Raw genomic sequence first — 14,237 nt, forward strand, 5'->3', positions numbered from 1 at the left:
TCTTTGCTGAGAATAGCTAAAAACAGCTTACAATCCTTTCATATGAAGATAGTGAGGAATCTATGAAAGGTGATAAAATGAACGTACTGTAATCCTGAAAGTCAATAATAGAAAGCCAATATGGCTAGTCATCGTCTTAGTAGTGATCGAGATGACGGGAAAGCTGCCGGCTCAAGAAGAGGCGTGCCTTATCCCCTTTATATCTCATACTATCCTTTCGATGTCCTATATTTCCCAACAATAACCAGATAGTTGCTTACTGGTATTCCTTGGAGCGAAGCTCAAAAAAGGTTCTATCGTTGTGCATGTCTCTCTTGAATTGCTATAGTTCACTTTGTCTCACTCGCAGAGTTCCTTTTTAAAAGAATCATATATGTTCTGTAGCCACGGCCAGCCAATTAAATATCGGCAAAGCACTAAGTGCGACTATCGAGCCTGCAGGCTGAGTATGCTCGTCTTGCTCCTCGGCGGCAACGAATATCACCCTGCCATCCTCCAGCTGCTTAGCAATAGCCTATGGGTTAGGTCCATTAAGAGTCGTGTTGTAAGTGGCATTACTCGGAAGATCCTTGAAGACGATCGTGCCATTTCCCTCTCGGTAATCACTTGTAGCGGCTCCGACAGTTCGATAGCCCCCATGCTGTTTCATATGCTTCTTTCCGGTAGCGATGTCCTTTCGAGAGAGACCTCTCTCGAAAAACGATAATGCAGCCAGAGGCTGATAGAATGGGACTTCGTGACCAGATTCATAAATACGGACAAAAGTATACAAGTCACTTTGTCGGACCTGTCCGTGAACGATCCCATCCGAAGTGGTGAGATTGACAAAGCCTGCCTCTTCGTACCCAGGAGCATTGATCTCCTTTGCGATAACTTGACCACCAAGCCAGTTGCAGTTATAGTCGCTAAATGAGTCGATGTTAGCTAAATAGCTCTCTGTTATCAGTCGAGGCTGGGGTTGGGGGCTCATACGCATCGCCAAAATACATGACCACCTGAACACCCGATTCTATCAGCTTCTTCACGTCGCCTATGGTGCCAGACATACGGTCGTCATCACCGGTACTTCCAAAAGCAGTACCAACAGTGTTAGACGACTCGGAGAAATTCTGGTATGCACCGATCGCCGCTTGAACCTTCGGGGAATTGAGATAGTCCACATAGAACACGTAAGGGAACGGATCGGAGCTCAATTCACGCATATCATATTCATCGCGACCCGAGTAGATATCGTAAAGCTCCTCGACTTTTTCCGCACAGAAGTCGTCGGCTGCGGAGCAGATATCATTACGGCCGGTGGCATAACATTCCAGAGTTTGGTCAACGCAGTTTCCCTTTCCGTAAAGGTTGTTATACCACTCCGCCTTTATAGTTGCGTTGTATGGATCGTAATCATATGTGTTACCGGGGAACACAGAGAAATTGTAGTATGCCTGGTACTGGATCAGGGGATCGAACCAGCCATTACCGATGAATACGTTCTCGAGTTCGATATCGATTGCGCCAGGAATCTTTTTGGCGTTCTGCTCCAAAAAGTAGGCTGCTTTGGTCAGCATTCCACGATCACCTGCGATAATGTCAGGAAAGCTCACTGTTGAAAACCGGCCCATAGTGACCCCCATAACTCTCAGTAGCGAAATTGAAGCCGTTCTTTGAGTACTGTGGGAATGCACCCATGAATCCCTGCAGAGTTTTCCACATGTTGGGAGCGGCACCTTGGGTGGAATTCGGAACCAGTGCGATGTCAGGCTTGGAATATGTGCCGCATGTCCCGTATTGCTGGGCGTAATCTGGGCATGTGGTGTTGGGTAACTCAATTATATTGCCTTCGTCGTCCTGATATCCCGGAATAGGGATTGTGTATGAGAAGCCAGTTGTAGCAGGCTGATCGATGAAGATCTAATGATAATTGAGCAAAATTCATGGTAAAAGGTTTCTTGGGGAACTGACCATGTTGCTCACGTTGCTCCATGAATGAGGGTTGTTGTATACATTCCCCTCATAGTCAACTCCACATGGGCCTAATTCCTGGAATAATCCGATCATTGAAGATGACCCCGGGCCGCCATTGATCCAAACCGTCAGTGGTGCCTATATAATTCCAAAGTCGTTAGCTTTACTCCTAATCAACGTCTCAATGAGGTCGCGTGCCATACTTCTGAAGGATCTCCATTCCTGGTCTCGAAGAACCACCTTTCCTCATCCGTTAGCTTCTTTAACATTGAAAACAAATGGAATCAGTTGCGTTTTAACAAACGGCAACTGCCGCATATGCTGTTTAACCCTTGTGGTCAACATATTGGGGGATATTCGCTTACCAAAAAATGTGTTCATGCTCCCCAACATCAGCATAACCCGAGTAACTTTTTACATCCGGATCCTGCTCACAGATTCCAGCGGGCACTTCTTTATAGCGCACATTAATACCTGCATGACCTTTCTTCGTGATCAAGTCGGTCGGCGCTGGAACGAATTGAGCCGCGGTATAGTGGACCAGCGCTCCCAACACCGTTAACCGAGAAATTACACCCATTTTGAACCTCAATCCCTATGTTTGAGAGACTAAATTTCAAAAATCCAAAACCCAACAACCCCGCTCGGCTGGGACTTGATCCTATATAGCTCCTGCAGATCGCTAAGATCGATTGGGAAGGTAGGATCCATATATTGTTAAGATCGGACTTGATTGGCGAACCCCTTTATCTCGTCGAGGGGAAAGTGGGTCGGTCGGAGGTCCGGTCTACGTTGTATCCCTAGCAATCTAGTTGCATAGTACTAATCGATTTTTGAGTTTGTTTACTCATCGCTAACATTATATCTAGATTAGGTAGTCGCATGTGGTTGGTCAGATCGTGAATCGCACATGGGGGTGTGTAATCTAGACATAATTAGTGCAAAATATGCAGCATTTCGGCTATATTATCGTGAGATACCTCCGCTTAACGGTGTTAAATTCAATTTTTTTCCCCCTAAATTACGCTCAATAATCATCTCTTGTACTTAATAATGAGTAAATCTATACCAATGTCATCGCACATCACAAAATCCTCACAACGGCAGATCCGCGACCGTCGGAACTGTGGAGGTGTGGCTGTCCGCGATTGACCGCACAATTAATAATGTCGGGAGTTGTTACTTTAACCCGCGATCTAGGCCGGTGTCCTGAAAGAATAAATAAGTATCGTGTAAAGTATCTAAACTATTTTTTCTTATATATACCTTTTCTAACCCTTTCACAGGTCGTGGTGTACCTATATGATTGAATAGTGAAATGTCTAGTGCATCGGCCTTAAGACGATGTGGAGTAATCAACTCTTAGTAGCTAATCAAAAATTCAAAGAGCCTAGCATTTTTAGGTTATGCAGACTTTCATAAGCTAACCTTGAAGGTTCTTGAAGAAGGTCCAAATAATGTACTAGATTGTCAGGAAGAGCCTTTTTGTCGGCAAGATCCGGACTTTCACCTTCGCTGTTCTTTTTAGAGTTTTCCCTTAAGGCTCCAATAAATGGATGCTCACCATCCCATGCCTGGAGCTCCTCCTGTCTATCACATTCCTGTTTAACACACTTTGCTAACTGATAACCGGGGAGCAAATTAGGAATCTCCTGTCTGGTTGCTCATGTGTTGCGCGCAGAAATCAACCCCGGTAAGCCCGAAGCTGCACACTCGCTAGCTGTTCGACCATGATGCACGCTTGATGGAAGCCCTTTTGTATTCTATGATATATATATATTGGAAGGGGAATGAGACAGGGAATTAAGTTTAACAGAGGACGTGGTAGATAGAAGATGAAAGAAACCCCAGACTTGGGAGAAGCGACTCATCAGGCACCGATACCTACTTATACGTAAGTCTTACAATGCTGATTTATGGATGAGGCCACAGCTTATATTCCAGCAAACGATAAGCGGAGGCCTCGCTAGGTGGTGACTGCAGGATGTTCAATTCTGTATGAACTAAAATATTTGTCTGTTTTGTGTGGTGTGTGCGTTTCTCGTGTCTCAGTGGTATCCTTGGAATCAGGGTCTCAACCTCTTTTCCAACCACATTCCGGCCCACTTTGTCAGGCCCAATCTCGGTCCACCACTAAGCTCATTTGTTTTCATTGGATATCCCAAAGAGTAATGAAGCCCGATCAAGGGTCAACAGGTGTAAGGCTGATCGGCACCATGGAGCCGGGTGGGCTAGGTGGGTCGGTTTGGCCGAGTGAGCCGGACCCTTGTGACATCATTGACTGAAAGCTATTTTGTCCTTGACGAACTTGCCGAGGAACTTTTCCCAGCACGAGATCAACTAATTCTGTACCTTCAGGAAATTCTGCGTCGGGTTTATCTTCTCAATTATAATTATCTACCCGGTTGCATCAGCCCATACTATTCCTACAGGAGCCTGAACCCGCCGTGTCGATCTCCCGTCATGCCTTCTGTCGCATCGTCTACGGAAGAAGCTGAGTCTGGCCAACAGAGATCGACCCAATCCAGTGATTTGACTGAAGATACTAGCGATACACTGTCAGAATATAACGACCGGGTGCGGTTCAACGGTGATGGACTGAACACGGGAGTCCGGGTGCTAGGTTCGCGATCCAGAAAATTATCGATCTTGCTTCAGCAGTGACTAACCTCGCGATGGTCGAACAGGAGATGGCCGGCTCGACATCCGTATCAAAGAGCACAGGCCAAGCATCGCCGGACTGCTCAATCGGCTGCAGGCCACCCCTGCGCCATCAGAATGTGATCAAGCGAAAGACACCGCTAGCACTTGCAGCCGTGCCGGACGAGATGGAAAAACTTTCCCACTGGTCATGAATATCGTCATTCAGGTTATCGGCTCGCGCGGTGATATTCAGCCATTCGTCGCATTGGGTAAAGAGCTGAAAGCTCACGGACACCGAGTGCGACTGGCAACCCACCTCGCATTCCGCGAATTCGTTCTTGAAGGCGGACTGGAATTCTTCAATATCGGTGGAGATCCAGCTGAGCTCATGGCTTTCATGGTCAAGAACCCCGGACTACTTCCGGGTCTAAAAACGATTCGGAGTGGTGCGATTCAGAAGCGACGCCGGGAGATGAGAGAGATAATTCATGGATGCTGGAGATCATGCTTTGAAATGGGTGATGGGACAGATTTGCATCAGATTAAAGAGGATCTTTGGGGCGATACGAAGGACTACCGTCGACAGCCGTTTGTCGCCGATGCGATTATTGCCAATCCGCCCAGTCTAGCGCATGTTCACTGTGCGCAGAGGCTTGGCGTACCACTTCATATTATGTTTACGTACGTTCTGCATAGTTGCCATCTGCTGGAAATCGGCTAACTCTTTGCAGAATGCCATGGTCACCTACACAATCCTTTCCTCACCCTCTAGCTATCATTCATCAGCAAAACTGCAAGCCGACCGTCGCAAACTTCGTTTCTTATGCTGTCGTTGATATGATGGTGTGGGAGGGACTCGGTGATCTGGTGAATACGTTCCGGAAGAAAAGCTTAGCTCTTGATGCATTGGACCATATCACTGCGCCGAGCTTAATACATAGACTGCAAATACCTTGCTCATACCTTTGGTAGGAAGATAATGAATTACTCAGTCTTGATATGCTCCAACTAACGATGAAATTTCGCAGGTCACCGGCAGTATTACCGAAGCCAGCTGATTGGGGCGACAATATTGATATTTGTGGATTTAGCTTCCTCCCAACAGAGTCCGACTATAAACCCACAGCCGAGATTGACGCATTCCTCAAAGCAGGCCCAACACCAATATACGTTGGGTTCGGCTCCATTGTGGTTGACGACCAGATCAAATTAACTAAAATAATATTCGAAGCCGTTAAAATGTCAGGGCAACGGGCAATTATCTCCAAAGGCTGGGGAAATCTCGGCATTGACGAAAGTGACATCCCAGAAAACATCCTGATCATTGGTAGCTGCCCCCATGACTGGTTATTTCGACAAGTGTCCTGCGTGATTCATCACGGCGGTGCAGGCACGACTGCCGCTGGACTTGCACTTGCGCGACCAACTATCATCATCCCGTTTTTCGGAGACCAGGAGTTCTGGGGAGGAATTGTAGCACGCGCTGGCGCTGGGCCACGTCCAATCCCGCACAAAAGTCTCACGGCGGACAAGCTGAAAGATGCAATTGAGATGGCGCTGAAGGAAGAGACCCAGGTTAAGGCGCAAGCTATAGCAGAGAAGATGAAAAAGGAATCTGGGGTGCGCGACGGAGTTCGCAGTTTTCATCGGCAGTTGAACTTGAGGTCATTGCGATGTTGTGTGTGCCCTATTCATCCTGCCGTGTGGCATTTGAAACGCACACAACTAGGATTCAGCGCATTTGCAGCTGCCGTTTTGGTCGAAATGGGGAGATTGCACCCAGAAGACCTAGTTTTGTGAGTTTAATGGGCATGAGAACAATTATTCGGGTCATATACTAATTATGTTCATAGGAGCCGGGCGATGGAATACGATACTTACCGCGATCCAATCGGCCCACTAAGTGCTTCAGCCCAAGTTCTGTTCGGGGCCATCTCTGGTTTCGTCACAGGACTTGCAGATGTACCAGTAGAGATGATGCAGGACATCTTTTCAGCCGGTCGAGCAATAGGACACGCTCACTCAAAGCCCAAGCCAAGCAAATTATGGCACCAAAAGCCTCACAACGAAGATGAGCTTGCCAGCGATCCATCTTCCTCGGACCATGCAGTGGCTGAATCCCACCAAGAACAGAGCCAGCTTCCTCACTCAAGTGATGACGAGCAGGAATCGGCAGATGAAAATGAAGACGATGACCTGGATTGGGAAAACCAGTTTGGCGAAGATGGCTTATTTCCCGAAACTGAGCTCGAAAAAAACCATAGCCGGGAGTTGGAGAAGACACAAACCATGGGTGAACAAATTGGAATTGCGCAGGCGAATAGTAGGCTCCGTGAGGCAGCGAATCATGGTCGAAGGATGTCTATGAAGTTTCTTAATCTTGTTATTTGGCTTCCGACCGATGTGTCGCTCAGTCTTTCCAAGGGCTTCCACAATGCGCCAAAGCTGTATCATGATCCGATGGTGAGGTCCACGCCAAAGGTCAAGGGGATTCGCAGCGGCTTTAGGGCCGCTGGAACGGTTCGTTCAACTATTGCTATGTTGTCATTTTATGATGTTGTTAACACTAGACAGGAATTCCGCGACGGGTGGTACGACGGCGTCACAGGGTTAGTGACTCAGCCTCGGCATGGTTACAGAGATGAAGGCACCAAGGGAGTGTTCAAAGGCATCGGAAGGGGTATCGGTGGTGTTTTCCTCAAGCCCCCAGCAGGTAAGTCCCATCATTACCTTCGTTCGACTTGCATAAATGTCTAGCTGTGCAAATCTGACAACACCTAGCTTTGTGGGGATTGGCTGGCTACCCTCTAACTGGGCTACGCCGAAAACTTCTGAAATCACTCGGCAAAACCCAAGAATGTCAGATCATCTTGTCTCGCATTGCCCAGGGACGCGAAGAAATGCAAGCATCCACCCCGGAACAAAGAGCTCTCGTGGTCAAGAAGTGGAATTTGATCGAAGAAAGCCTGATGAAGAATCAGGAGTACAGTGGACATTGCCCTGCTCATCGGGTACATTAGTTGTATTACCTTCATGCTCTTATCTTCCGTTCTTTGTTCTTCTGGAAAAAGTGTATTCATGTATCGGATTCATGCATGAGGGGAAGCACTACAAATAACCTGCTTCATGCCGGGAACGGGTAACAAAGAACCTATCAGACGTGCTTCCGGGGTTTGAAATTCGAGCAAACAAGGCAATGAAAGGACAATCACCACGAAAACAACAAAGATCAGCCTTGGAAGGAATGTAACTGATAGGTTGCACATAGTGGACCATGACTCGGACATGTGCCGACCTGGGGTTTTAGCCGGACTCCATTCACACACTTCACCCCAACTACCCCACGACTTGTGGGGAAGTCCTCCATAAAAGACGGGGAAGGCTCATATCCAAGGTACATTTATTTCCAAGGTCATTGCGGTCCCCAGGAATCGGCAAGATGTCACCATCAACACAATCCCCATCATTCGTTGGGCTCAGAGGCCAAAACCTCATTTATGCCGTAACATTCACATGTTCGATCGGATTCCTTCTTTTCGGCTACGACCTAGGATTCATGGGTGGACTCACGACCTCGCCCGAATTTCTGGCAGTTTTCGGAGATCCCGAAGCATCTCTATTAGCATTCCTCGTGTCCTCCTACGAAGTCGGTGCATTACTCGGTGCTCTGTTCCAGTTCTTCATGGGCGATCGGTTCGGACGCAAGCCGAACAATATGGCTGGTGCGGTGATTGTGTCGATTGGCGCGATTCTCCAAGCGACTACATTCAGCCTTCCCCAGTTTCTTGTCGGTCGGATCGTTGCCGGGTTTGGGCTTGGTATCATGACGACTGTTATTCCCATCTGGCTGTCTGAATGCAGTATGCCTGAATCACGGGGTCGCATGATGGCTATGCAATTGTCAAACCTAATTGTCGGTCTGATTCTGGCAAACTGGCTTGACTACGGGATGGAATCTTATTCAGGATCTGTGCAGTGGCGGTTTGCGTGTGCGTTTCAGATTGTGTTCTGTTGTATCACGCTCGTTTGCATGCCGTTCCTACCGGAATCACCGCGTTATCTGTGTGCGAAGGGCGACATGACGAATGGGAGGATTGCTCTCGCGGCGCTTCGCGCTGGATTCCCAGATGACCCTGCGGTTGTGGAGGAGTTGAAGGAAATTCAATTTGCGCTTTCGGTTGAAGCAGAGGAACAGGGATCTTGGAGTGATATTTTCAAGGATAATGGGATCAGCGGGTTTTCACGAATGGCGATCGGATTTGCGGCGAACTTTTTCCAGCAGATGTCGGGGTGCAATGTCATGTCTTCGCTTGGTCCATATGTCTTTGAGGACTCGATCGGCATGTCACGACACAATGCGATGCTCGTTTCTGGTGGTCTGCAAGTGTGGTACTTTCTCAGCAGCTTGTTTCCATGGTGGGCTATCGAGCGTTTCGGGCGCCGTCCTCTCTTCATGATCGGATCTGCTGGTATGGGTGTTTGCATGACCCTCTCTGCTATTTTCATCGGCATTGGCGGGGAGAGACTTGGATACGGCGCCGCGGTGGTGTTATACCTCTTCCAAAGCTTTTTCACCTTGGGATGGCAATCGAACATGTGGATCTATCCCAGTGAGATTCTTCCGCTGAAGCTAAGATTGCGAGGTGGGGCCCTGGCCGTCGTCTCCCAGTGGCTATTCACATTCCTGGTTGTTGAAATTACTCCTGTCATGATCACCAATATCGGGTACAAGTGCTATGTTGTCTTCGCGATTATTAATTTTGCAACTGTACCACTTGTCTATTTCACTTTTCCGGAGACTAGCAAGATGCCTCTCGAAGCAATCGATCTTTTCTTCGCCGACCGGGATGGAAAGCGACCGTCACTTTGGCGCGTCGTTAGAGACTCCATGGACAAGACTTTCGTGGCAGGTGTTGAGAGGCAATTACAGGAGAGAGCAGCGTTGCGAGCGGAGAAACAGGATGGGGCATTGAGCTCTGAACACAAGGCCGAGCGTCTTGAGGTAGAGGCTGCGTGATGCAAAATATGCAACGTGAAGACCGATATCATTTTCATAACATTTTATTATGTATACGACAATCTGAAAACCATTCAATTCGCACATTTCTTGAATCATACTTTGATACTTAAGGTCACATACTGAGTATTGTCGAATGATCCTTCACAATTAGCAAGATATCTAAAATCCCGTATCAGCTTCGTTTTAGCTTTTACCCCGAGAATACTCTCAAGGGACGGCTAAATCTCCGACGACGATCAACTCGGTGGAAGTCCGATGACTGCCTATCAATCGGTTATGTTAAACTTCCACTTGGAAATGAAGAATCCCCTTGGCAAGGCTTACTTCATATGGCTAGAGCTTATTTAGTGATATGAACCTCGGCATCTGATTATCTCACACATTTCATCTAGCCACCTCCACCTGCAAGAGTCATGCCATTTCCAGTCTGCACAAGCATCACAACGACAAACCAAATCGTCAAGCGTTTCTGCCATTCACCAATAACCATACACATAGACGTCGCCATGACCAAGTCATATAGCTTAGTATTCTTCACGCCCCTCTCAGGCTGTGTATGCTCAGCCACGAAAGGGTTCTCGTTCTCCCCCACATCCTGGCTCATTCCCAAGGCAGTATTACCCGACTCCTCTAGAAGCCTCGAAATCGCTGAATCAAACACCAATAACCGTCCAAACTTTTTAGACGAGAAATCAGACCGATAATGAGCCAAAAATATCTTTTCTCGCCCAGGTATCTGTCCAATAAGTTTCAAGTGGTTAAGCGGCATCAGTCGTTTGGACCAAACATCACCAGGAAGATCACGAGTTCCCTCCCAAAAGAATGCAATACCACCATAGGTGAAAGAATATCGTCGGGGGCTTGTAAACGGTGAAGTCCACTTTAAATGTACCGCTTCATCTGCCATTGCAGGCTCGTATGTAATGTTCTCCTCCTTCCCTTCCTCTCGCAGGGCCTTCCTTCGCGCGTTCACACTCCGGTGGTATGCAGCTCCTGTTTCGCCCCAGATCCGCCACGACCGGACTTTATATCCTTTCAGCACGCGATCGTCTTTGGTAGACCTGTTATCCAGTCTCGTGCGATGTTCCCATTTTACCACACCTCGGCGGTCAATAATTTTCTCGGGGTTGGGAACGAATTGGATATTCCAATCTCGCCAGAAAGCTGAGCTGTTGATGATGCAGATCGGTTTTCCGAGCTTATGGCTTCCCCTGAGTAATGTTCGTGGCGGGTCATGAAAAGCTAGCACCGGGCGATGGATAAAATAGCTGTTAGAATCGTTGCATCTTCGGTTTCGAGAAGCATAGTCATCTGCTAGCCATTTGTGGTGTCTTTTTTTGTATCCGAATTCTTTAGTTATATCTAGGAATGGGATGAGGCAAACATGTTCTTCGCCTTCGTGGTAGACGTGGTACTCTGATACGGTGTGCCGGATGGCAGTAGCCTCTCCCAAAGTGGACATTTGTGTATTCGATTTCTTTAACGGTCGCAGATTCGCATTACCAGGCCAGATATAACAAAGATGCAAATAAAAGATCAAGGAAAGCTATGAATTTGAAAACCTTGTCTATGTCTTGCCCTAGTAAGCACTAACTTCACCCTCCTCGCCCGGAAGTGGAGTCGCATTGACCCATTAACACAGCCTTGTGGACAAGGGTCCTCTTTTCTATCATCGGGCGTTATAACACAGCCTTAAACCCGATGGACCCTATCCTTGGCATTCATCTGCCAAGATCATTTGAAGGCTAAGAAACCTTGAAGATGCCCCCTAGCCATTTCGGCATCAGCGTATTTGGCCAAACCTGAATTTTCAATAATATTTGTGGCAGCAAGGGTTTACAGCTCTTATGTATGCCCGAAGAATTGAATCAGTATACATTTGTACTAACTGGCAGCGGGAGCACTTGTCTTCCAAACTCTGAAACGGTCATTCAATCTCCAATTTTATTGGAAGGTTCTGGTTCAGCGCTATATATTTAGATGCCACGGCTAGGTAGTACTGTACAATGTCCTCACAGCTCTAGTCGATCATCACCAAACACTTCACCACCCTTAGGAGAGATTTTGTCAAACAAAGTCGCCTTTAGAAAGACTTTTCCAGGAGCCTTCGGGCTTTTGGTGAAAATAGCACTAGTTCAAATTAGTACTCATGGTATGCACCGTGACGGAAGATAGTGACCCACCTTCCACAATTCGAGCAAAAGTTGCGCTTCGAGCAACTGAATTAGTATTCATCTAATTCGTAGAAAGGCAGATCAAAATACCTGAATCACGTTTCCACTCGCAGTCTTGGAATCCACGAAAATCTTCAACGTCTTGTTCGGATCATTGATGGTCAAATCATCCTCGGGCACAAAATAGTTGACCGAAAACGCTGCAATGGTTTGTACGTTAATATCTCGTTGGTAAATTGCCTTAAAATTGAACTTACCACCACCGACGCGCTTGCAGTTTGAACTGTATTTACACTTTAGTGAATCTGACTGGCTGAACAGGGGTACACGAAGACTGACCAATGACAAACGCCAGTCTTAGGAGGCTGCTCGGGCAAAGTCACGTGGATGCTTTTACAGTTGCAATGGCCGGTATAAGACATATTGGGTAATATTTTCCAATTTCACGAATCAGATTGCTTTGAAGAAAGGACCTTTGGGGAAAGCCCAGGTGCTTGCTCTTAACTGTGCTTCGGTTCAACCGGGTACTGCGCCGCGGAATCGGCAGTTCCGCTCGGCAGTGACGTCACGCCAGCCAAGCATGCCAATCATGGAGATTCATAAAATACTATCTTGCTGCATAGATTACTAATCGGTTCCATAACTCAGTTGGTTAGAGTGTGGTGCTAATAACGCCAAAGTCGAGGGTTCGACCCCCTCTGGAACCAGTTCTTTTTGCTTTTTGACACTCGTTTTTGTCCTCCGAGCGCGACCCATTTCTGTGGTAAGATTCCGATGGCCTCAGGAGAATCATCTTAAAGGCTGTTTCAAAGTACAAGTAATGGCATTTGGCTTCTAAAGCTCCTTGGATGAAGTTTCGCTGGATGAATGTGCAGTTTTTAGCTTGTCTATGCTGTGAATAATTTGATCTAATGATGAAAAGACACTGATCTGTCTGACAGCAGGTCCTATATATTCAGCCATAATGTATGAAACTCGATAGTCGGTGTTGAACACTAGGAACTATCATCAGTCAAATGTCTTAAAATCTTCTTAGAAAATAACGCAACAGCAAAGGCAAAGAAAGAAAAAGGCGTTGTAAAAGAAGGAACTAGGGGCCAATAGAGCGTTTGGATATTCCGCTAATTAGTCCGGGTAAGAGGTACAGGTATAAATGAGGAAGGAGGCTTAGAGAGTTCGCGGGAGCGATGAATAGAAATGCACAAGAAATGTTTCTTATTTTCTTAGAGTATTGTCAAACCTCTCCAAAATCATCTTCAGGTATTCGACATCCTTAGACCATATCTAGATGTGACTGACCAAGACATTGGTTTCACATTCAAGAAAAGAAAAGGGCCTCGCGCACAGCGTACGGGACCGGTCTCTTCCTCGCAACACACACGACCCTGGGGGTGGTAACACCAGCACCACTCTGCGCTTCCGCATAAGCGTCCTCAATAAGATCATCAATATGCTTCGCCTCCTCCTCTCGTCCCTCAGTCTTCATCTGCCCATTGAACTCCTTGATAGTCATCAAATGAATTTCCGTGTCATGGCAAATCAAGTCGGGCCGTCCGTGATAAAATGTCAACTGACTCTCCTCAAACCCATGTCTGAGCAGATGCAAGGGCAGATCAAACACCCAGTCATGACGGCCACCGGAGTGCACAAACTCCCTGATCTTGTCGAGTGCCACAGTGGGAAGCTTCTCATCTGTCTTCTCAACATAGGTGTGCGCGGTGCTGAGGTCGTCCCACTGGATCCAGCCACCGGGCTTAAGCAGCTTAATGACATTCTGGATCACGGGGGCCGGATCGCTGTTTGAGATGGTAAGAAGGAGAAGACGGAGATGAATCACGTCATACTTCTCCTCGAGCTCAGCCGGGACCTCGTCGAAGATATTCCAGTTGTAGAGACGGTGGATGTTGCTGGGGCGCCAGGCGGCTGGTGGGAGACGCTCGAGGTTGATGTCAATTCCGTCGAGGATGGCACCGGGGAACTCGTGTGCTGCGTCAAGAAGCCAGAGGCCTGTTCCCGCGGTGATGTCGGCAATGCGGGGGTGGTCTCCGACTGCATCCCGGATGGTGGGGTGTAGGCTGTAATTGAGGCACTGCTTCCAGATGAGGTATTGGTAGTTTAGCCGTTGGCTTCCTGCGTGACCGGAGTCAAGGAGGTAGCCTTTCCCTTCACGCAGGCCAAAGCCGGCAGTATGGTCGAGAGGTGAGTTGTCAGGCATATTGTTGGGCAACGAGATTGAAGGTTCGATTGATGGACTAGAAAAGAGTATATCAAAATTCATTGATCAGTAGAGACTTACGTGGGATACTGAGCCCTATTTATTTACAGAACGTGCAAAGAAGCCACGATAGCTTCTCAGCATGGCAAAGGCCAAACATCTATGTCAACCTCGCATGCATTGGACATTTCATCAGGAACAGTACGCATAGCTACCGTAACACAGAGCTGAA

At 47.5% G+C, this 14,237-nt stretch overlaps 6 protein-coding genes across 6 annotated transcripts; 2 read left to right on the top strand and 4 right to left on the bottom strand.

The window, feature by feature from the left end:
- Nucleotides 1-514: 514 nt before the first annotated feature.
- Nucleotides 515-2,533, bottom strand: N7484_010436 (Peptidase S10 serine carboxypeptidase; the record flags this gene model as incomplete). The annotated part of the gene is made up of 6 exons (XM_057120823.1): nucleotides 515-905; nucleotides 973-1,540; nucleotides 1,593-1,899; nucleotides 1,951-2,091; nucleotides 2,157-2,193; nucleotides 2,319-2,533. The coding sequence occupies 6 exons, from the start codon at nucleotides 2,531-2,533 to the stop codon at nucleotides 515-517; spliced, it is 1,659 nt and encodes a 552-aa protein (XP_056966577.1).
- A 1,883-nt stretch (nucleotides 2,534-4,416) lies between these two features.
- N7484_010437 (putative UDP-glucose,sterol transferase) lies at nucleotides 4,417-7,616 on the top strand (the record flags this gene model as incomplete). Its single annotated transcript, XM_057120824.1, has 6 exons — nucleotides 4,417-4,576; nucleotides 4,641-5,277; nucleotides 5,328-5,564; nucleotides 5,625-6,392; nucleotides 6,450-7,309; nucleotides 7,378-7,616. 6 exons carry the CDS (start codon nucleotides 4,417-4,419, stop codon nucleotides 7,614-7,616), a joined length of 2,901 nt encoding a protein of 966 aa, XP_056966578.1.
- A 419-nt stretch (nucleotides 7,617-8,035) lies between these two features.
- N7484_010438 (sugar porter family MFS transporter) lies at nucleotides 8,036-9,613 on the top strand (the record flags this gene model as incomplete). Its single annotated transcript, XM_057120825.1, has 1 exon — nucleotides 8,036-9,613. The coding sequence occupies one exon, from the start codon at nucleotides 8,036-8,038 to the stop codon at nucleotides 9,611-9,613; it is 1,578 nt and encodes a 525-aa protein (XP_056966579.1).
- Nucleotides 9,614-10,004: 391 nt separating this feature from the next.
- Nucleotides 10,005-11,078, bottom strand: N7484_010439 (uncharacterized protein; the record flags this gene model as incomplete). Its single annotated transcript, XM_057120826.1, has 1 exon — nucleotides 10,005-11,078. The coding sequence occupies one exon, from the start codon at nucleotides 11,076-11,078 to the stop codon at nucleotides 10,005-10,007; it is 1,074 nt and encodes a 357-aa protein (XP_056966580.1).
- A 550-nt stretch (nucleotides 11,079-11,628) lies between these two features.
- N7484_010440 (GFA family protein) lies at nucleotides 11,629-12,212 on the bottom strand (the record flags this gene model as incomplete). Its single annotated transcript, XM_057120827.1, has 4 exons — nucleotides 11,629-11,746; nucleotides 11,777-11,835; nucleotides 11,881-12,073; nucleotides 12,130-12,212. 4 exons carry the CDS (start codon nucleotides 12,210-12,212, stop codon nucleotides 11,629-11,631), a joined length of 453 nt encoding a protein of 150 aa, XP_056966581.1.
- An 896-nt stretch (nucleotides 12,213-13,108) lies between these two features.
- N7484_010441 (class I SAM-dependent methyltransferase) lies at nucleotides 13,109-14,005 on the bottom strand (the record flags this gene model as incomplete). The annotated part of the gene is made up of 1 exon (XM_057120828.1): nucleotides 13,109-14,005. One exon carries the CDS (start codon nucleotides 14,003-14,005, stop codon nucleotides 13,109-13,111), a length of 897 nt encoding a protein of 298 aa, XP_056966582.1.
- Between the last annotated feature and the right edge of the window lie 232 nt (nucleotides 14,006-14,237).

The sequence above is a fragment of the Penicillium longicatenatum genome, assembly GCF_028827895.1.
Source record: "Penicillium longicatenatum strain IBT 33135 chromosome Unknown contig_7_segment0_segment0, whole genome shotgun sequence".
Classification (NCBI taxonomy): domain Eukaryota; kingdom Fungi; phylum Ascomycota; class Eurotiomycetes; order Eurotiales; family Aspergillaceae; genus Penicillium; species Penicillium longicatenatum.